We start from the raw sequence: 22,196 nt of genomic DNA on the forward strand, positions 1-22,196 counted from the left end.
GAACGATGGCAAATATTCACGTCTTAATATATATTTTAATTAAAGAAGTGAAACTGAGTAAGTTTTGCCTCATGCTTTTAATTGCATAATAGCAGATTTTTAAAAGGTCTTTTTTCTCTCCCTCCTGGCTACAGTCGCTGTGTTCCCGTCAAGTCTGGCTGTCGCACCTACACCTCAGTTGTCCTGGAGACAAACCAGACTGGTCCATCCAGTTCCTCTGTCCTAAGTGGGAATTCATGATGCCGACTAATGCTGGCTGAAATGTGAAGAATGTGCTGGCAAGAGCTTTCAGTGCTGTACCTGCCTTAGACATACTGAACTCAAATACTGAACATGCAAATAGGGTTTAGTCTCATTTATTCATTCATTATTATTCAATTTTTATTTAGTGTCTAGATCTGCTCATCTGGTGAGGAGAAGCACACTGATGGCAGTTTTTTGAGGGATGAATAAAATGTTTCTCTTATCTCTCTTAATTGCATATAAACGAATAAATCCACTTCGCATAGTTGATAAAGGTTTTTATCACATTTTATTGAAACACGGCTGTATCGCGATGGCAAATTGAGCCAGTAAAGGCAGGAGTATGATGAGATGGTAAGACCTTTCTGATCAACTTCTGCTTTCCTCTGCTCTGCTCCCAGGTAGTTTCAGCCACAAATCATACGGACCCTGGCCTGTGCATTAGAAAAAAAATGTAAATCAGCACAAATACAACGGACATAACTGACATCTACAGGAGGAAATGGAGACCGAAAAACCATAAGCATTTTTTCCATTCCATTATGATGAGGTGTGCACTGGTTGTAAATGGAAATTAAACTATGGATTGTCACTGAATCAAATCTATTGTGTGGAAGAACAAGTACAGTTACTTAGACAGCAGCGGTTAGACCGGCATCTGAAGACAGTTTCCATTTTCATCAAAGTAGTTCAAATGAAAACTGTTCACAGTGACGTCTTTTCTGCACTTGCATGACAGTCTTTCACTGTCTTCATGCTTTAATTGTAAACCAGCAGCCCACTGCAGTGTGTCTGACAGCAGATGGAGGAGCTTTAAGAGGGTCTAAATAACCCGGTGGCTGCCATTCATCCAGTAAAAGTAGGGTAAGCTGAGAGAACACTTAAGGAAAGAAGATTTATGAATATAGCCTGATATTTTGAAACTGTCTCACGGAGCTGTGATTTTAACTGTTTTTTAAAAATGGATCATTGTTAGTCAGTTAATTTTCTAACTTACAGTTCAAATACACTGTATGTGTGAACTGCTCAAATACCTCCTGAATATTAAAATAAAAGTTACTGCTGCATTTTATGGTTAGCTATCTGCTTCATGTACCTCTGTGTTCACCTTTTTTTCCCCCTAGATGTCAGTGACCTCCCTGGCTGTTGAGGTCGAGTTCATGTCAGTGTGTGTAGGAACAGAGCAGCTACAGCTTCACAGTATTGTTTGACTTCCAGACTCTGAAGACCTCTGAACTGCAGCAAACTCCAGCTATGGCCCACGTTTTTTCACCTGCGAGGTGGGGACAGGACTTTGACATTAAAGACCATAATGAAAAAGAACCCATTTTTAAAAAAAATCTTATGTAAAGCACCTTCAAACATGTTTTGAAAAGGTCTTACTAATAACATCTGGCAATACAGGTGAACATCAGTAAACACCCAGTCACAGTTTATGATATATGGTTGATAAATTTGTTTTATAGAAGGTTTTCTGCCACGCCGGTCAGTCCAGACTGAAATACATTCACAGTTGGAAAAACTCAACTTGCTTAGTGAGCTGCATAAGATCAAGATTATTTCAGCCCACTCCCAACCAAAATAAGGAGAAACAAGTCTTTCACAAACTTATCTAAAGAGTTCCTTGAAAGACATTGGATAATTGGATAATCATAATTTATCATACCACACTGATAAAGTCGGCAGATAAACATCAAGCTAAATATGGAGGAAATTCTTGATCATATTATGAGGTAAACACATCAAATGATTACACGAAACCATTTGTGTTGCACAGTTCATTAAGCACGGATAAATGATCAGCATTCATTCATATTTGATTCATAAAAGTCAGGCAGAAATCTTAAATATTAGTTTATGGTCACAGCTGGTGTCATTCTGTACACAAAGACTTATTCCAGCACTTAGGTCTCTTTAATTAGTTAAGTCTTCGCTGGCAAGCAGAGTGGATTACAGCTTCTGAGCCTTTCACACAGACGCAAAGAGATATGATTGGCCGACACACACACCCACTGAATCCTGTTGCTTGCAAACACTTTTTGAGTCTGTACACATGCCATGCTTGGTGGATGCAGCACTTTGTTGATATGGTTTTTATGGGATTTCATACATCTATATTTTGAAAAACAGACATGGGAAACTGCAACAACTCGACTGTGGAGCAACTACAAGCTTGTGAGAGTCATCAGTGGTACAGAAAATTCATGACCGAGTGCCCATCTGGACTCCTCACCTTCTACGAGTTCAAGAAGTTCTTTGGCTTGAGGAATCTGTCAGAGACATCAAATGCCTACATTGAGACTATGTTTACAACATTTGATATGAACAACGTAAGATCCATTTTAACGTTTTAACGGGGCAACGAATTTATTGTAATGTTATTATATCAGTGCAGATGAATCTGAAGTGTGCTCATAATTAGTTGCTTTTCATTGATGCTGACTAGCACTGACAGTGAAATGTTTTACAACTAAATCCTTTGCACAAAAAGACAAATGGTCTAGTTCAAAGGAAGCTGATTTATTTGCAGGTAGAAAACCTGTGAAAATGCTGCTTATATGAATAATCCAAGTCACACTCACAGTATACCAATAATACAGAAAATGCTCATAATACGACTCATAATTATCATCATTATGCTCATTCTCATCAGAAATCCCACTGAGATTTAAAACAACATGTATGTTTATTTGCTTGTATGTATGGTGGGTTTTCCACCACTCATATCTATTTCATGTCTATCAATTGGTTAAGGCAAACTCATATGAGCAGAGTGAGCAAAGAAACTGGTTCATGTTCAGCTCAGTGTATTTTTGCATCAGTGTTTGTGTTTTCATCAGAGGAATGTTGTTCACGTAGTCTCTGCTAATAAAGAAGAACTTAGCCTATTACAGGAGGAGGTTTATCCCACCCACACCACTTACTCAACTGACCTACAACCTTAAAAAGAGCAGGTGCAACCTCCAGTGAACCAGGAGCAGGTGGATGCTCAGTTATTGGGAATGAATTTCTCTCCCCTATCACAGAGAGTTTCAAACATCAATGTATTTATATCAGCAGCTGTGGCCGTTATTAGACCATTTTTGAGTTATAGATCACAATCAGAGAAATGATAAAATAATAAAAACAGACATTATAGTGTGCGTGGAAGTATAACTTGAATGTGTGCTGCTCTGCTGATGACAATGTTCACTGAGTCATTTTCTTTTATAGGATGGCTTCATTGATTTCATGGAGTATGTGGCCGCTCTGAGCCTGGTGCTAAAAGGAGGAGTGCAGCAGAAGCTCCGCTGGTACTTCAAACTGTATGATATTGATGGAAGTGGCTGCATCGACCGTGAAGAGCTGCTTCTGATAATTAAGGTACGCATGAGCCCTCATGTCATGTTCAAGCTTGATGAATGGCTTAGTGACGGACCTAAGAATATCCCGAGTACTGTCCTGAAACAACCTGCTGAGACACCGCGGTGCTGGGAGGAGAAGACACAAATAGCTGACATTTAGCTGACATCTGCTGGTTGAAAAATGTAACAGTTAAGCACCAGGGTCAGTTTTTAACAGGATCTGCTCTCTCTCTCTCTCTCTCTCTCTCTCTCTCTCTCTGTCATGTTTAGTCTATCCGTGCGATCAATGGAGTTCCTCATGAGATGTCAGCAGACGACTTTGCCAACATGGTGTTTGAAAAGATTGACATCAATGGAGATGGTAAGACCCCTGAACTATATCAAAATATCCCCATCACTGCAACTGATAGTGACACAGTTTGTCATAGCAATATAATATACAGCAGAAGAATGATCTTTATATGTGATTTTCAAAACTGAACATGTTTGAAACAAATTGTCTCACTGATAGAAAGTCCCAGTTGTTGCAGAATGGCAGATTTATGGCTATAAGTTAACCTTATCAAATATAAGTTAACCTTATGGAATTATTCACCAAATATGCAGAAGGATTGAAGGATTTGAGTTCAGGACGTACACTGTATTTCTCCATTTTCCAGGTGAACTGTCCTATGAGGAGTTCATGGAGGGGGTCCAGAATGACGAAATGCTCCTGAAGACACTAACAGAGAGTTTGGACCTCACACACATTGTCCAAAAGATTCAAGGAGAGATAAGGGCCAACACTTAGTGTTTCCAGCTTTGGAGACTACACCAATAGCGGAAATATACATTTTTATGTGACTGTTCACACACAGCTGAATGAGTGAAGATGTGGGTTCAGAATGATCCACAAATCATTATCAGGATCAGTCTGTAAATGTACAGGAACAGCTGGACTGTTTTGGTTTTTACTTCTTCCTCCAATTATGACAATGGTTATTCTTCCATTTCCAGTTGTACTTTGTAGTTGCCCTTAAGATTTAACATGAAGCCTGTGCTACGAATGGCCTGTGGTGTTGAGGGTGACAGTGTGTGTGTGTGTGTGTGTGTGTGTGTGTGTGTGTGTGTGTGTGTGTGTGTGTGTGTGTGTGTGTGTGTGTGTGTAAAATGGCATCCATGGCACATAACTAACCTGGTCTGACAGACACAGAAAGACTGGCAACATTTTCAAGGAAGACTGAAGTTCATAAAGTTTCTTTTAGCTTTTGGTGACTTTGTTGCTCATATGGAGCATTGTGCATGAGTGGTTCATAACTTTTTTGGCTTATGATTCCTTGAAATGAAGTAACTTGTACTTGTAATCCCATCACCTGCAGGTTATGGCTTACTGTGGACAGTTAAGCTGAACTTTTACTGTGTTTTCAGTGGCTCACAGAGGAAAATGTCTGCAGAGTCTCACAAGAAAAAAAAAAAAAAATTGAGACAAATCAGAAAGATTTACTACATTTAAAAAGAAACATGCTTTACTTTAATTTTGCTTCAATCATCTGGAGAATCCCCAGATTTATCAAGGGACCCCTGAGGTGGGAACCAGTGCATGACAGATCGGAGACACACGTACCCTTTCTGGTGCTACAGGCAGCCGGCACCAAATTGTCCGGACACAAAGCAACACAACACACCCAAACAATAAACACACATCTTCCAAACACTTTCCCCATCCCGGTAGGCAAAAATAATTAGCATCATAGACACACACGACAACAGGCTCATTATGCATATTGTAGTGAAACCAGGAGGCGCAGAGGGAATAATGCGCAGCTGGATGGCGGGCACACGCTCTGAAGCCAGGAGTGGTTTCAGGGAGTGGCTTGTTATTGTCGGTCTGCTCTGACTCCTGTTGGTGACGGGATAATCACAAACCGTCCACTTCTATGGAAACTCCCGCTCTGCCTGTCAGCTCTGTCCAGTCCTGTCACACATATAAATATTGTCTGCTGGTTGCAGACCAATTCAGGATTATTGGGTCTAGACGTTGGCCACTTATATTAAACCATAAAGATTTTCATCCTCACACTAAATAACATAAAATTGATGAAATATGTTCGTGTGAATAATGTCAATTTTATAAAAATCAACGGAGAAGGATAACAAAAAGGCAAATTAAAAGCCTCCTTGTTAATGGATTGGGGAAATGAAATGTATGTGTAATCAAATTACTTGAAATAAAGAAAAGAGAACACATCTTTAGTTTTTCTTATATATATATCTGTATTTGACAATATCGTAAAAATAAAAATGTAAATATTGTAAATGCAGTCAATTTCAACTTTGTACAAATGCAGCTGTGAACAGAGTGAAAATAAATGTGTTAAATCAAAGTGAAACGAAATATTGTTTTATGATTATCAATTTTTTTTATAGGTGTTACTATTCATGTATAATTATTATATATTTATAATTATTCAAGTACACTTGGTCTGTCCTGCAGCCCATGTATATGCCAGACTGTGGAAAAGTGTCATGTCCACGTGCTTCATGATGAGTTGCCCCCCAGCTGCTCAGAAAAGGTGTGTCACCGGCGTGACGTCACAGCCATACCTGAGTTTCGGTAAGGAAAGGGGAAAGACTGAGCCGAGTGGAAAACATCAGCTCCGCCCGGGTCGTTCGAGATCAAACTTTTCTCCGGTTGCTATCGACCAGCTTCGTCGAGGTGATTGTCGGTGATCGTTGTTTAGAGGGAGTCTGCAGGGAGCTTTGGATTTGCAGAGGAAACAGTTTTATCCCCAGCTGCTGGTTAGCAGGCCGAGAAGAAAATACTCCTCCAACTTCCTGGTTCGCCACAGGTATGTGAGTCGTTGTTAAGTTCCGTGTCTGGATGCTTTGTTTATTTGAGTTTTGAACTGATCCAACTGTTATTCCCACGTTTAAATATAAGGTGACCGATTACGTGAGGTCCAAGCTGCAAGTAACGGGGTAATGGGGTTAATAGATCAGTTGAAGGCCAGCTCGGCTGACAGGGTGAAGCCATGCAGCTTGAAAATGTTCGGAAAATCCGGACCTGCAGGATTTAGGTGAACGCTGCTGCAGCCCTGTTTGTCACTGAGTGTGTTCCTGTGTATTCCTGGCAGCTGCTGTGGGAAGACTCAGATCTGAGCTCACTGTGGACCGACTGGTTTGTGCTCTCTTTGCAGTCAGGATGTCAGTCACCCCTCGACGTGTCCGCCTGAAGCCCTGGCTGGTCGCTCAGGTGGACAGCGGGCGATACCCGGGTCTGGTGTGGATTGACCGTGAGGCCATGCGCTTCAGGATTCCATGGAAACACGCGACACGACACACACCCCAGCACGAGGATGAGGACACCATATTTAAGGTTAAGACACAAAGTATCATCAACAGATGTCCTGATAACAAAAACATATAGACGGGTGTATGGAAAGTGTTTGTTTACTCTAAATCAGCTGGTAGACATTGTAAACACGCACCTCTGGCACAGACAGGTGGTGTGACTCTCAAATTCTTATAGTCCATATTTTTTCATCCCACCTTTAAGCAAGTCTCATGCTGGTTTGTGCGTGATAAATATGCTTTTAAAAAGCATGTCTCTGTAGCAACTTCTGGTTTTGCAACCCACTTACATAAGGTTGTGCTTCCAGCATTAGGAAAGATTGGTGCGAGTCGCGAATTTGAGTTGCTTCTATTAATGATAGACATTAAAGACAGTGATGATTGGACATTTTGTATCGAGAGATTGTGCATTCATTGTGTCAGTGCCTCCAGTTTTTTTCCCATGTGCCTGTACACCCGCCAAACTATGTGGAAAAAAACTAGTAAAAATTTGTGCAACATTTACAAAAGCTAGAACAAAGAACATTTTGCATTTGCTTTATTGGAAAGGAAGTCTTTAGAAGTGACCCTTAAACTTTCTACATCTATACCATTGTGCATTTCTTTGGACAGATACCCCACACAATGCATCAACATACTTTAACAAAAGACAACACACACACACACACACACACACACACACACACGTGGATCCTGTGTAGACATATAAAGATGTGAAAAGAGGATTTGGATATTGATACCTCCACTCCGTGTGAATGTTCCTCCAGGCGTGGGCTGTGGAGACGGGGAAGTTCCAGGAGGGAGTCGATGAACCTGATCCTGCAAAGTGGAAAGCACAGCTTCGATGCGCCCTGAACAAAAGCCGAGAATTCAACCTCATCTACGATGGCACCAAAGAGGTCCCCATGAATCCTCTGAAGATATATGACGTCTGCGACATCCCGCAGCCACTCAGTAACCAAGGTAAAAAATATATGACTGACTTCTTCATCCTCAGTGAATCTTTACACATTTTCCTTCATTTTATTTTCATTTCACAGGATTTACCATATTTTAATATTGTTTCTCACCCAACAGGCTCTTCAGACGCTGGTTCTTGGACTCCGCATGAAGAAGACGGTATTGAGGAAGATGTCCCAAATACACCAGAGTCTCTTCCTCCATACCCATCCAATGGTGAATGGCATCTCCTCTTATTTATATTTTTGATTTCCTGGCATTAAATTTAAAAAAAAAAAAGAGCAAAGCACAGAGATACAGTTAGATTGCATTTACCAACCATTGAATTCTTCTCTCTTGTAGGCACCAGCCCCTCTCCTCTGATCCTGTGGTCTCCTATGGGCTCAGACTCATCCATGCAGCCTCCAAGTTGTCCCCCTTCAAATGAGGCCTGGCCCAAAGAGGAACCTGTCAAAACCTGGCCCAAAGAGGAGCCTGTGGATGTGGAGATGCATCCCACACCCCTGGCCGACATGCCGCCTGCTCCTCTGCCTGATCCCATCATGCAGCCCCCTCCTCTACCCGACGCCTTGTTTGCCTCTCCAGAGACGTGGATTAGTTCCCTCCCGAGTAAGTACGGGCTTCTTCTAGTGCCGTTAAAAAAAAAAAAAAAGAAGCAGAAATCCACTGATCACGAGACAGTTCACACAAAAGCACCAATTTACTGTTTCTTGTTTCCCAGAGTGCAGTCAGTAGATTGAGACAGATCTAGTGCAATAGGCTGAGGTGTGGGGTTACCTGCTGAAGTGCTCTGTTTCCTTTACTCAAATGACCAATATACAACATGAAAAGCTGAAAATGGTCACCTGTCTCTAAACTGAAAGACCGTTATTTTCAACACTTTTAACTCTGCACAGAGATAGAAAGCAGGTACGCTGCTGCTGTGCTAAAAGGTTTTTCTTAAGAGATAGAGCTGGTGATATTATAATCATTTATTGTTGTTAGCAAATCCAGTGGAAAAAAAAACACAACCAACAACAGGTTAGTCTGTGGCGCCGCACCCGCTGAAGATGTAAAACTTTGAAAATGCACTACAAATTCATTCAGTTTCATTGTTTCCTGAAACAGCTTTATAGCAACCGCTACTCTGACAGCAGTAAATGGAGCATTTGTTGGGGACTGTTTTCAGCTGTGGGTTTGGTGTTCTAGTGTTTACAGCTACAGGGTGACTTACTCTTATTTTAAATAGTTTGAATAGTCTGTGGCACAGAGGAGTGAGCTGCAAAACCATTACGTTATTTATTTTTGATTAATTAATTTGTTTACAATAAGAAAATTATAGAATATCACCAGACGTTTTGTTTTTTTTAATTAAACTTCAATTAATTCAACTCAACATACTAATGTATGTCTGCACTTGTCTGTGTCTCAGTGACAGACCTGGAGGTTCAGTTTCAGTACAGAGGGAAGGAAATGTGCCCCACAGCGACCATCAGTAACCCGCAGGGCTGCAGGCTGTTTTACGGAGACCTCGGCCCCATGGTCAACCAGGAAGAGCTGTTTGGGCCGGTGAACCTGGAACAGTTACGCTTTCCGACCACAGAGCACATCACCAATGACAAGCAGAGGGTCTTCACTAACCGCCTGCTGGATGTGATGGACAGGGGTCTAATCCTGGAGGTTAGTGGTCACGATATCTATGCAGTCCGCCTCTGCCAGTGTAAGGTGTACTGGTCCGGTCCCTGTGCTCCAAATCCAGCTGCACCGAATCTTATAGAGCGACAGAGGAGGGTCAAACTCTTTTGCCTGGAGTCTTTTCTCAGCGGTAAGTAGAACATTCACTGTATCATTCTGTAATTAGATATACATAGTTAAACAAACTTGTGTTCTACTTAGATTGTAATTAAATCAAAGTCCTCTACTTTTTTTGGAAAATGCATCTACTGTGGGAATGAATAATATATATCTCTTTGCATGTTGTGCAGGTGTGATCGCCCACCAGCGTGGCCAGACACCAACCCCCCCTCACTTTGAAATCAGTCTGTGTTTTGGAGAGGAGTGGCCTGATGGTAGGCCCAGAGAGAGGAAGCTTATCATGGTTCAGGTGAGAAATATTGACATATTTTGTAACAAGATTATTTGTGGTCGTCAAGGGCCAATACAAGCCAGCAGATCTGGGGTTACACGCTTTAACCGATACCTGTGTGTCATCAAACTTTTATCTCTGGCTGGATAAAGAAAACAGAGATTCAGTTTACAGTTATTTCAAACAAAGAAAGAAAAGCATCAAATCTTCACACTGAAGAAGCTGTAACAGCAGCATAATTGTTTTTAATAAAAAAAAAAATAAAAAAAAGTGCTTAAGCTAATAAGCAGTTATCAAAATAGTTGATTAACTAATAACTTCTTGTTTCATCTCTAAACTACATAGAAATATTTTACTACATGACAAATGAAAATTAAAGAAACAAGCAGAAAGTCGGTTCTTAAACATTTTTCTCCAGCTACAATTCATGAATCCTTTTTTTTTTCCCAGCATTTCTCTTGATTGTAGCGAATCTGAATGTTGCTGTGGCTCATTGTTCCCTGTCCTGTCCCTCCTCTGCCCTGCAGGTCATTCCCGTGGTGGCCCGTATGATAAGCGAGATGTTTTCTGGAGATAACACGCGATCCTTTGACAGTGGCAGCGTTCGCCTGCAGATTTCAATCCCAGATATCAAAGACAACATAGTGACCCACCTCAAGCAGCTGTACTGCCTGCTACAGACCCACCAGGGCCAGGACGGCTGGGCGTTGCCCCCGGGGTCAGGCCTGAACATCGTCCAGGCCCTGCAGGCACAGTGAAGCAGCCCACACTGTTAACATGTGTCTCTGTTTGTTTAACACTTCTACTGAGAGTTAGCTATTGGTAGCAAAGAAGTACTTATGTGTAACCTTACTTAGACGTGTGCACCGTATAGTGTAGGATTCATTTGCTTTTCAGCTTTTCTTTTGTATGACTGTGACGATGCTTTTCTGCATATAGAAGCGTGCTTTATTCTGCATTATGTGTGCAGGAACCGTAGAGACATGTGGTGCCTGCATGGGCCAAAGTCCCGCTTGCTGCAAGGGAATATTTAACATAGTTAATGAGTTACAGAAATTGCCCTCTGCGTTATTTATCTAAAATGAGTCAGTGCCTACCAAACTTCCCCAGAATTCCTTTTATCTTTTGACCTTTACATATTTTAAAGCAACACGTATATCGAGGGGATTTGTATATTTTAGAAAAATATAGGAAAATGTGAATGAATCAGTCCAGTGGTTCCCAGCTGTTTGAGACTATTATCCTGTGTGCACATGGAATTAGGTCTTTCAAAATGACCGACAGAAAGTCTTCCACGCAGTTTCGTCTTCAGTCATTTTATTTTTACATTTATAGTGTAGGATATTTTTGTATTCATATCTTTGATTTTAAGCCATTTACTGTATCCAGGCAGCCAAACAACATTCAGCTACATGGGTCTGTTTAAGTATGGATGCCACTGCACTTTGGGGTGCTGAATTATGTTTTATGGCTAGTTGAATGTAAGTGCATTTATCCTGTGATTGTTTGTTTATTTTATCAATAAAAACACCAAAGCAACCTTTTGAGTTTATGAATTAATTTATTCATTACAAACACTGCGAGCTGTTGTTTTGAACAGTGCAATATTATTTTCCCGGTTAACTTTTGTGACCTCATACCTTCTCAGCAGCTGTGCTCCAGCTCTGCAGGTGCTGCAAGGTGACAGATTATGGAGTTGACTGCAGCTCTGCTTTTTCTGAATGTGCCAATGCGACATGGCTGACCTCTAGTGGTTTTGCCTGTGATCAGTGCGATGTGTAGTCCAGGAGAGATCCAGGCCCTGAAGCTCCAAAGTCAGAGTTGTTTGTTAGTTGCATTCATGTGATTTTCCAGCCTTCTGACAATAAATGCTAAACAATACGTGCCCGCAGCAGCTCCTTGACTCCAGAGTTTATCAAACAGACATGAAAATGAAAATTGAAATCATATATTTACTGAAGTTATGATTTCATACCGATTGATCAATTCTTTGAGTATCATAAATACTCTTTATACTTAACACTGGCAGATATGTTAGCTACAGTAGATCCTAAGGTAAACACAGCACAACACCACAAAGTCCAGCATTCAAAGTGTTCATTCAGTAAGAGGAAATAATTACTAACAAAATTTTCTTAAAGTATCAGAAGTGCTCATTCGCATTAGCACCTTTAATCTTTTGGCTGGTAACATTGGAGATACTTTCAACCATTGTTCATATTGTCTGGTATTTCTGTTTAATGAAAAATGCCACATTTTGTCTGTTCTTATAGATTAAAATCTTATCAAATCAAATATATTTAGCAACTTAAAAGTACAGTATTGTATTTTGAGGTAACATTAAAATATTCACTAATTAAATTACAACTACCTGCAAACTGTAACTGCGGTAGCTGCAGTCACTGATGTATTTAGTGCTTTCCATTACTTGGCAGGCAGGATTGCTGTAATTTGTGTGGGTTGCTATTGGGCCATTGCTTCTGTTGTTTTCTTTTAATGGATGATGTGAATCTAAAACAAGCTCTCATCACCACAGTGTATTTAAATCCAATGATGATAAGGTGAGCCCTGTTAGTTCTCAATTTCACAGTGAGAACTGTGAAATCCTTATGAGCTGAATATGGTCATGTTGTTATCTGTGTGTTCATTACATCACTAAGGAATTCACTTTGGTTAATGTTTGGCCATGTGATTTGACATAAAATTTAAGTGGCTGCTGGTTTTATTGTGGAGCCAAGGCAGCAAAGTGGACTGACACTTATTTAACGATACTCTGAGTATCTGTATCAGTTTCTGAGGAATTCGAAGATCGATAGAGGAAATGCTGATAAAGATCTTCAGAGCTACAACTTGGCAACACTGATGAGATTTCATATTTCCATTCATATTCTCTAGCTTCTTCAGTATAGACCCCATGTTTATGCAGTATACATTCGACAAGTATTTTACCAGGAACACATGTACACCTATTTGTATTCATGCAGTTATCCAATCAGCCAATCATGTGATGGCAGTGTGGTAAGCAAGCAAGAAAAACTTTATGTATGTATTTCATTCCAGGTGGAAGCACAATGTGCTGCACAAAGCATGAATTATCAAGGAAGTTGCAACCACAAAAACTATATGGATAGTTTACAGATAAAACATTAGACACAAATTAAAAACACATAAATGACACGTATGAATTAAAAGCCAGTAAGAAAATAAAAATTATTAAGACCAACAACCGATCAGTAAAAAAGCTGTGTAAAATAAAACTGTTAAAAAGTAGAAATAAAATGTGATTTATAAAATAATAAAAAGCCCAATAAAAATAAGACATATAAAACCAACAACAGGTATAAAATAAAATGTTAAATTAAGACCAGCAAACCAGACTACTGGAAATCGTGGCTAGAAAGGAATGTTTTCAGTTTAGATTTAAAAGATAAAGGTAGTGGAAAAACTCATGCAGATAGAGGTCAGGAGGTTCATTTAAGGTTCAAACATCAGAATGGATGGAAAATGTGACTGTGCTACGACTGTTGGTGGCAGACAGGCCGAATTAACTATTTCTGAAACTCCTGGGATTTTCACACATGACAGTCTGTAGAGTTTAGTAGAGGTGGTCTGATGAATCTGGATCTCTGCTGAGGCACACAGATGGTTGGGGCAACATTTGGCCTCAACAATATGAAACTGGGAGCCGAGCTGCCTTGCGTCAACAGTCCAGGCTCGTGGTGGTGGCGGTGTAATAGTGTGGGGAATGTTTACCTGGCACACTTTTGGCTCTTTAATGCCAATCAATCATTGTTTAAATGCCACAGCCTTTAGTTGTTTTAGTTTTGTTGCTCACCAAGTGCTTCCCTTTATGGCCTCAATCTAACATCTTCTAATGGTTACTCCCAGAATGATAATGCACCACGTCACAAAGCTAAAGTCGTGAAAGAAATGTTTCCAACATCTTGTTGAATCAATGCCACGAAGAAATGAGGCTATTTTGAGAGCGAAGGGAAGCCCCACCCAGTATTATTATAGTTCTCCTAATAAACTGCTGAGTGAGTGTATGTGGAATTGAAAGCAGATAAAATTGGGTGTGGAATAGAGAGGAAGCTGACTTTAGCAGATATTTAAAAAATTATATTTTAAAAGTACAACAAGTACAAATAAAATTCATTATGTTGTTGGCAAACTGTGGTAGAACTTGGATATTTTTAAGCCTTAACTATTTACATGAGGAAAAAAAAAAAAGAAAAGAGTTGGGACATTGTGGCTTAATAGTCATGAATGGAAAAATGATAAAATGCTAATAGGATACACAAGCTCTCCTTTATAGCCCTGGAAACCTTTAAGGTTTTACAGGGTAAAGCGATTTCCTCCATATCTGGTAACCTTTGCTCAGATGGGATGCCGCACCAAAGACCACACACCCTCAAATGAGTCGGGTCAGTATTGCACAGATCGTTATGCTACAGACAGTGGACTTTGTCCTTCTCCTTTATGAGGAAGTCTTGGGTGTATAATGTCGCTGACCGAGGTGCAGGATTAAAATGTCAGTTGTATTTGTACTGAGGCATTAATAATACAGCAGGACGCAACAGCAACATTCAACTGCCAGACATCATAGGTAAGAACATCTGACAACCTCCACAGTAAAGTGAAGACTGTATGTTGTTATTTGTGTAAGTAATCTGTACTGAAGGCCAGCTCAGAGTCCAGGTGTCATTTAAGACAATTTTAACAAAACCCACATTAACATCATTTTTTTCCCATATTCCTCATACTAAAATATCTTATAGTTTTAATGCTAAGATAACACACCTGTTGGATTCAAAAAAATTTTACCAGTTATATACTGTGTTTGTGTTTTAACTCCGTCATCTTATTGTATTGTATTGTATTCTCACACATCATTTGCCTATGTTCACACACTTTTCTAATATAATGGTGTCAGCAAACCTCTCTTTAAAATAGCTCTGTATTCTTTACTTTACATTGAAATATCATAACATTGCCATAAAGATCTTGTTCCGATGATCACATGCTGTGTTGCTAGGTGAAAATATCTAGTTCACTCACTTACTTAATTAAATCAGTTCAATTCAATTCAATTCAATTCAATTCAATTCAATTCAAAGTGGAAATAGCCATTGCCAAAGCAAGTGTGAAATAACAACAAAAAAATCACATAACGAAGAACAAAAAGACTCGAACTTCTAACGTGTAAAAAGTTGTGTTTCTCCATAACTTTGAGAAAGGGTTTTGTGGTTGAGGTTTTGTGACGTCAGCTTTGCAGCCTTAGATACAAAATAATAAAACTAATTATTCATAGATTTATTTCAGATACAAGTTGCTGACTCAGCTCATCCCACTGATAATTCACATTATCGTGTCATATGTGATACTGCAGCTGTGTCAGCTCAGCACTGAGGATGTTCGGGCGTAACAGTCCCTTTGGCAACGAAACCAGCAGCTATGCAGGATCAATTCAGTCAAAGTATGTACTTCACAGTTTTATGTGATTGGTCCATCGATTGATTGATTGTTTGTTTCATTCACATATTTATTCATCCGCAGATGATCATTACTGTAATTTCTTTTGCAACAGTGGTTATTCCACCATGGATGAGGTTTCATCACAGGTCTCAGGTCTGTCGAGGCTGAGTGCAAAGTCAGTTTACTGTAAGTCAGCACTGCTGTACTTAACATGTGATTACAGCTGCTGGGTTTAATGTCATGAATAATACCGAGCTCCGCTTCATGTGTTGACAGTGCAAAGGCAGGAGTACGCAGTGTCTATAAACAAGATGATGAACAAATTTCAGTACAGAGTGGAGGTAATCACAAGTACCCTCATCTTTATCCATACAAACGTGACCCATTCTGAATCATGCCATGTATAATATTGTTTTTTTTTAAAAATGCAAATGTGTTACAGCACTTGTTCACTTGTGACCTGGATGGGAAGGATTTGAAAAATGTAGGTGACTGTGTGGAGCGTCTGAAGCTGCTGGACGGGATGGGTCGTGTGTGGGGTCAGAACATGCAGCTGGAGGTGCGGGGTGTCAACCTGCTGCTGACAGACACCGAAACCAAGGTAAACAGCATGAGACCTCTACGGGAGTGGTCTCTTATAGATTGCCTCCATCGACAGGGAATGAAGGTTACTGAATGGTTTAATGAGTATGAAAAATTTGCTAGACAGACACTCATACTCCGTGTTTGTCAAAAAAAAAAAAGAATAACAAAAAATATTAAAATCCATATTTAAGTTTGAATAAAACTCATACTGGTGGGTCTTTTTTTCAGGAGGAGCTGGAGTCCATGGCCCTCAGCGACATCCTGGAGCTAAAGGCTGTGCTGGACACCGGAGTGTTTAACTCCCTGCTCACTATGTCAGTGCAACCCGGGAGAAAAAAGACCACCACTGTCTTCATGTTCCAGTGCGAGGAAGTCAGGGTGAGGACAAACCGGTGGAAATGGCTGTTAATATGATTGATAAGGGAAAGAAATGAGTGAGTGAATGGTTTTCTTTTTGTTGTTGTTGTTGTTATTTCTAGGCTGACTACATTGAAAGGGATCTGTCACGAGCAGTGTCACGCAGGCGAGAAGATCCAAGCTTCAGGTAAGAAGCTGCAGTAACGTCACCGAGCACAAACTGAGTACCGGCAGCTTTACTGATTTCTGATTCTCACACTTTTTGAAACAGCAGAGTGGGACTTATAGCTGCTCATGAAGGACTGAAAAACCATCGTAATGCTGCGACAACCCCTGAACCCAAAGAGCAGAGCCCTGCACTTCACCCAGTGCCCCTGTGGACGTCTCCTGACTATGGTGAGGCGGTAACAGGACACGTACTGTACGACTGCTGCTCTGATTATTAATGAAGGAGTCAAAATCAGCACAAATCTTTCCATTCTTTTTTTTTATTATTATCATTATTTTTTACAGAAGAGGATGACATGAGCGACGATGCGCCTGAACTGCTTGTACCTCAGGAGGAAGAGGAGGAGGATGAGGAGGAGCAGGGGGGTTCACCTTCTAGAGAGGAGGTGCCTTCACCACAGCCCCCCAGCATTGAAGAAAAACACTTGCCTCCTCCACGCCAGTACACAGAGCTGAACAGGAGTGTGGTTAGTGTCCTTCATATACCCACGAGACAGGAAACGTGACAGTTGTATTTCTTTGATCTGATCTTTTTGTAAAGAAAACATGTTTAATACCATTTAAGAGAAGAAGAATATGGAAATTATTTTCTTTCTTCCTTCCTTTCTTCCTTCCTTCCTTCCTTCCTTCACAGGATATCTTGAATCATATTCTAACTGACATTGAAATCTTCATGGGACAAGTAGCTGCAGTAGCAGCTAAAAATGCAAAGAAAAAGAAGAAGAAGAAGAAAGGAAAAGGTAATTTGAGGCAGATATATGTGTTGGGTGCATTCTCTCTTTTGTTGTAAATGCTTCATCTTGTATACACTTTTTTATAGTCATGGACGACATGCCCTCTACAGAAGAATTTGCAGGATGTCTCCATAAAATCAAATGTGGTTTCAACCTTCTGGTATGTGTCTTTAATCACATTCACATACTGTCATCATCATCATGGCCGGCGTTGTCCCTGTTCACTCCGTGATGAACAGCTTGTGTAACAGTGTTGCTGCTGTGTGTTGTGACAGGGCGAGCTCAATGGCAGGATTAATAATCCCAGTGCTGCTGAATTTGTTCACTCCCTCTTCTCCACATTAGCATTCGTAAGTCAGCGCTTCTCTTAAATTTGAATAAGTAACTTGGAGCACACATAATGGCACATGTGTGATTTAGCTCATTCTTATAGCTATATTTTGTACTCCTACACCTATTTACCTTTTGATTGTTGAATTAGTGCCATTTCATTCTATTTTTTTTATTTTACTTTATTTTTCTTTATAATAAATTGATTAGATTAATAGATTATATATTTGTTGTAAAATCAGCTGTTTATGAGGACATCTTGGCTCATGCTTAATTAGTTGACCATAATGTCTGTGTTGTTGGAGCTGTAATCCAGTGTGCTTACTTTTCCCTTTCTGCTCATATTACACTAAATATTCAGCCTTGCACCTTCCTCTTACTGGGAGTCCACACTGCACTTACTGTTGTTAGAAGACTGATAATCATTTTTACTCACCAGGTCATAACTCACTGTCCTGAACATCTGCCGCCCAGCATTGTGGCTCCATTGCTGACGCCTCAGTGTATCCGTCTCATGAGTGAAGAGGCGTCCTCAGAGGAGGACCGGCTGTGGCAGTCTCTCGGAGACGCCTGGAACATCCCCAGGTGGGACAGTGTTGGACTTAATAAGTTATTGCTTTTACTATGTGCAAACTCTGATTATACCTCTGCTTGATTTTGACTTTTGCATTTTTTTTTATAAGTCAGACTGCTGTGCGTATGTAGTAAAGCTCCAGGATGATAATCACATGTGATTTTGACAATATTACCAGTACCAAATGGCCGGAGGATGACGAGGACATCCCAACATACACTCTGGAGTTCTCTGACGGCTGGCAGCCGCCTGAGGTAACTGCAGCACCTGCACTCAGTGAACCTGTGAGCAGACAGGAGACTCCACAACATGCACACGGCCAGGTAAACATTCACTTCAAACATTCAGTATGACACCAGTACAGACAGACAGGTAGTCTGTGAGCACCATGACTCTCCACAGGATCTTAATTCAAGCTGAAGTTAGTATAAAAACAACATAACAATACCATTTACTGTTTCTGTGTAGACTTCAGCCAAGTGGACACCACCACATCGTCCACAAAAAGCACGGTATGCACAAGCATACAAAGTATAATTAAGCATAATGGGAACATACACCTAAAGGTTCTAAGTTTTTGATGCGTTTTTTCAGCTCAGGTGAGTCAGAACCACGTCGCATGTGTGTCATGTACGACTTCGTTTCAAGAAACCACAGAGAGCTCACCGTCAGAAAAGGAGAAATAGTCGAGGTGAGTTTTAGTGACATGACCCAACTACTCTTTCTGTTCTTTTTTATAACGAGTGGCATCCAGTTAGAAAGTCCCATAATTCCTCTATACCATGACTAGTCTGTGCTTTATCCATCTACAGCTGCTAGACACAGCGAAGCAGTGGTGGAAAGTGAGGAACAACACGGGGGAGGAGGGCTTCGTACCCAATAATGTCCTGGAGGCTCATGACGAACAACCTGAGGAGGTACGTACCACAAAGCAAAAAATATTGGAGCATCACACAAAGAATGAAATAGACTTAGAATAGACTTTTTCTCAAATTGCCCCATTAAAACTGCATTTCTGTAAATGGAGCAGTTACTTCTTACACATTATGCTTTTGTGTGATTATGTGTCACTTTTCAGTGATTTTGACCTTTTGGCTGACATTTACCTGAGTAAATTAAAGTGGAAGTCACGGTGAAATTAGAGTCACAGCTGCAGCAAGAAAAAAAAAAAAGCAAAACTGCCTGCTGATATGACCAGAGTGATTACGTAATGTAAAATTTGACTCACTCAGTATGTTTGGAAGCTTTAATTAAACTAAATCATTTTGCAAACCAAAACACAGCACTGTAACATTGTATACTAAGGCTTATCAATAATAATAATAATAAAACTCTTGTTATCATTATCATACCATTTTGTCAGCGACATGAACTTCCTGTCCTAACGAAGAAGTCCAAGCCTGCAGAAGTGAGAGCCTGGCTGGAAGACAAAGACTTTAGTAAAATGTAAGTACACAGTTATTAAATTTAATATTAATGAATAAGACGAATAGCAGAGTGCAAACAATTGTTATCTGTTATAGTTATGACTTCCATCAGTCTATAAAGATGCATGTACATCTATGACTGAATTTTGAAAATAATCGGATCAGCTGCTTTATAAAAATGCACGATGATGTAATTTCCACTAACAGTATGTTTCTGTTTCTCCTCACTCCCTTGGATCAGAGGCATTCAGACTGAAACAAGATTGTAAGAAGTGTAATATATAGAAAGCCCTGCTTTAGGGTGTGAGTCCCCATAACAACACCACAAAGTCTAAGTGTTGTGTTGCAGTTGTTTCTTGTGTTTTTGCACTGTATTGGTGCACTCCACTGGTCTGACACACAGAGAGCAGGGAGTGCTACACAGCCAGTAAAAACTGTTGTATGTTTTTATAATGATCTTATCTGGGCTCGGGTTTCAGACTAAACTTTTAAAAGTGTTACAAACTGGAGGTGTGAGGTTTGAAAGAGGTGGGCATTTCAAGGCAGGGACAGTCTAATGAAACATGCTATTGTGTTGCATTATGGGAAATGTAGGATCCAGTGTTTTTGGAGCTTGACACATACTCAGGACTGAGAGCCAGGATATCTGGACCTCTGCTGCAACAATTTAGTCTTAGAGCCGTGATGTTTTGGGGCTGTCGCTGGGCAACACGGACTTTCAACTCCCTCCAAAGATTTTCTATGGGGTTGAGATCTGGAGACTGGCTAGGCCACTCCAGGACCTTGAAATGCTTCTTACGAAGCCACTCCTTCGTTGCCCGGGCGGTGTGTTTGGGATCATTGTCATGCTGAAAGACCCAGCCACGTTTCATCTTCAATGCCCTTGCTGATGGAAGGAGGTTTTCACTCAAACTCTCTTTCCTTTACACGAATCAGTCATCCTGGTCCCTTTGCAGAAAAACAGCCTCAAAGCATGATGTTTCCACCCCATGCCTCACAGTAGGTATGGTGTTCTTTGGATGCAACTCAGCATTCTTTCTCCTCCAAACACGACAAGTTGAGTTTTTACCAAAAAAAAGTTCTATTTTGGTTTCATCTGACCAAATAACAGTCTCCCAATCCTCTTCTGGATCATCCAAATGCTCTCTAGCAAACTTCAGACAGGCCTGGACATGTACTGGCTCTCGCAGGGGGACACGTCTGGCACTGCAGGATTTGAGTCCCTGGCGGCGTAGTGTGTTACTGATGGTAGCCTTTGTTACTTTGGTCCCAGCTCTCTGCAGGTCATTCATTAGGTCCGCTCGTGTTCTGGGATTTTTGCTCACCGTTCTTGTGATCATTTTGACCCCACGGGGTGAGATCTTGCGTGGAGCCCCAGATCGAGGGAAATTATCAGTGGTCTTGTATGTCTTCCATTTAATAATTGCTCCCACAGTTGATTTCTTCACACCAAGCTGCTTACCTATTGCAGATTCAGTCTTCCCAGCCTGGTGCAGGTCTACAATTTTGTTTCTGGTGTCCTTTGACAGCTGTTTGGTCTTGGCCATAGTGGAGTTTGGAGTGTGACTGTTTGAGGTTGTGGACAGGTGTCTTTTATACTGATAACAAGTTCAAACAGGTGCCATTAATACAGGTAACGAGTGGAGGACAGAGGAGCCTCTTAAAGAAGAAGTTACAGGTCTGTGAGAGCCAGAAATCTTGCTTGTTTGTAGGTGACCAAATACTTATTTTACCGTGGAATTTACCAATTAATTCATTAAAAATCCTACAATGTGATTTCCTGGATTCTTTCCCCCCATTCTGTCTCTCATAGTTGAAGTGTACCTATGATGAAAATTACAGGCCTCTCTCATCTTTTTAAGTGGGAGAACTTGCACAATTGGTGGCTGACTAAATACTTTTTTGCCCCACTGTAACACTTTTCCACCTTAAGATGAACCCCAGTATTGAGTGATCAGTATTACTTATATATCTCTTGCAGCACTGTACGCTGCCTGGGCGTGCTGAGCGGATCTACTCTCCTGGGGATGACCAGAGAGGAACTGAAGACGGTGTGTCCTGAAGAAGGAGGACGAGTCTTCTTCCAGTTACAAGCAGTCAAGTCTGCCTTGGCTGTAAGTTACAGAACACAGTGCAGTGTCATTTGTCTGTGCCGTCAGTCTTGAGATTTGTTATTATTCATATTATGATTTATATCTCTGTTTGTTTTGTGTTTCAACACTGCAGGCTGCCAATTAAGTGAGACCAACTGGAGAATCGAAGGAGGAGGAATCATGGACCAAAACAGGTCACCAGTGGTTAGATACTGTAAGCCTTCAGCTAATATTACAGAATAAAAATGAGATTAGGTTTATAGTGTGTTTGATATAAGAAAATATATAGTATCCTCTGAAACCTTTAGTCACATTTACAAGAAATATGCTACATACTGTATCAAATAACTTAAATATCATTTCGAAATATACATTAGTAAAGTTGTGTGGTATCATTCAGATATGTCAACATGCAATAAAATCAATGTGTAGAATCAAGTGTAAATGAAAG

General features: G+C 40.5%; 3 protein-coding genes across 3 annotated transcripts; all 3 read left to right on the forward strand.

Moving 5' to 3' along the window:
* The first annotated feature begins 2,375 nt into the window (after positions 1-2,375).
* si:ch211-103a14.5 (guanylyl cyclase-activating protein 1) lies at positions 2,376-4,613 on the forward strand. Its single transcript, XM_056401787.1, has 4 exons — positions 2,376-2,573; positions 3,457-3,606; positions 3,858-3,948; positions 4,247-4,613. The coding sequence occupies exons 1-4, from the start codon at positions 2,376-2,378 to the stop codon at positions 4,375-4,377; spliced, it is 570 nt and encodes a 189-aa protein (XP_056257762.1). The 3' UTR covers positions 4,378-4,613.
* Positions 4,614-5,953: 1,340 nt separating this feature from the next.
* On the forward strand, positions 5,954-11,482 carry irf6 (interferon regulatory factor 6). The gene is made up of 8 exons (XM_056364794.1): positions 5,954-6,415; positions 6,764-6,942; positions 7,685-7,880; positions 7,995-8,093; positions 8,220-8,486; positions 9,289-9,681; positions 9,842-9,960; positions 10,470-11,482. Exons 2-8 carry the CDS (start codon positions 6,769-6,771, stop codon positions 10,698-10,700), a joined length of 1,479 nt encoding a protein of 492 aa, XP_056220769.1. The 5' UTR covers positions 5,954-6,415; positions 6,764-6,768; the 3' UTR covers positions 10,701-11,482.
* Positions 11,483-15,353: 3,871 nt separating this feature from the next.
* eps8l3a (EPS8-like 3a) lies at positions 15,354-22,153 on the forward strand. Its single transcript, XM_056388604.1, has 19 exons — positions 15,354-15,418; positions 15,530-15,603; positions 15,694-15,758; positions 15,860-16,018; positions 16,231-16,380; positions 16,482-16,546; positions 16,631-16,755; positions 16,873-17,054; positions 17,222-17,327; positions 17,408-17,481; positions 17,597-17,671; positions 18,091-18,236; positions 18,404-18,548; positions 18,694-18,737; positions 18,820-18,916; positions 19,038-19,142; positions 19,589-19,671; positions 21,634-21,766; positions 21,879-22,153. Exons 1-19 carry the CDS (start codon positions 15,354-15,356, stop codon positions 21,888-21,890), a joined length of 1,905 nt encoding a protein of 634 aa, XP_056244579.1. The 3' UTR covers positions 21,891-22,153.
* The last annotated feature ends 43 nt before the right edge of the window (positions 22,154-22,196 follow it).

Source organism: Seriola aureovittata, chromosome 2 (assembly GCF_021018895.1).
Source record: "Seriola aureovittata isolate HTS-2021-v1 ecotype China chromosome 2, ASM2101889v1, whole genome shotgun sequence".
Lineage (NCBI taxonomy): Eukaryota > Metazoa > Chordata > Actinopteri > Carangiformes > Carangidae > Seriola > Seriola aureovittata.

What these genes read in the sequence shown, in the direction of transcription:
- eps8l3a (XM_056388604.1), top strand. Translation starts at nt 15,354, where the DNA reads ATGTTCGGGCGTAACAGTCCCTTTGGCAACGAAACCAGCAGCTATGCA. An exon ending in GACGCCTGGAACATCCCCAG is followed by an intron (nt 18,237 to 18,403) that starts GTGGGACAGTGT and finishes CAATATTACCAG; the next exon opens with TACCAAATGGCCGGAGGATG. An exon ending in ATGACGAACAACCTGAGGAG is followed by an intron (nt 19,143 to 19,588) that starts GTACGTACCACA and finishes CCATTTTGTCAG; the next exon opens with CGACATGAACTTCCTGTCCT.
- irf6 (XM_056364794.1), top strand. Translation starts at nt 6,769, where the DNA reads ATGTCAGTCACCCCTCGACGTGTCCGCCTGAAGCCCTGGCTGGTCGCT. An exon ending in GTGGATTAGTTCCCTCCCGA is followed by an intron (nt 8,487 to 9,288) that starts GTAAGTACGGGC and finishes TCTGTGTCTCAG; the next exon opens with TGACAGACCTGGAGGTTCAG. An exon ending in CCTGGAGTCTTTTCTCAGCG is followed by an intron (nt 9,682 to 9,841) that starts GTAAGTAGAACA and finishes CATGTTGTGCAG; the next exon opens with GTGTGATCGCCCACCAGCGT.
- si:ch211-103a14.5 (XM_056401787.1), top strand. Translation starts at nt 2,376, where the DNA reads ATGGGAAACTGCAACAACTCGACTGTGGAGCAACTACAAGCTTGTGAG. An exon ending in CAACATTTGATATGAACAAC is followed by an intron (nt 2,574 to 3,456) that starts GTAAGATCCATT and finishes TTTCTTTTATAG; the next exon opens with GATGGCTTCATTGATTTCAT. An exon ending in GATTGACATCAATGGAGATG is followed by an intron (nt 3,949 to 4,246) that starts GTAAGACCCCTG and finishes TCCATTTTCCAG; the next exon opens with GTGAACTGTCCTATGAGGAG.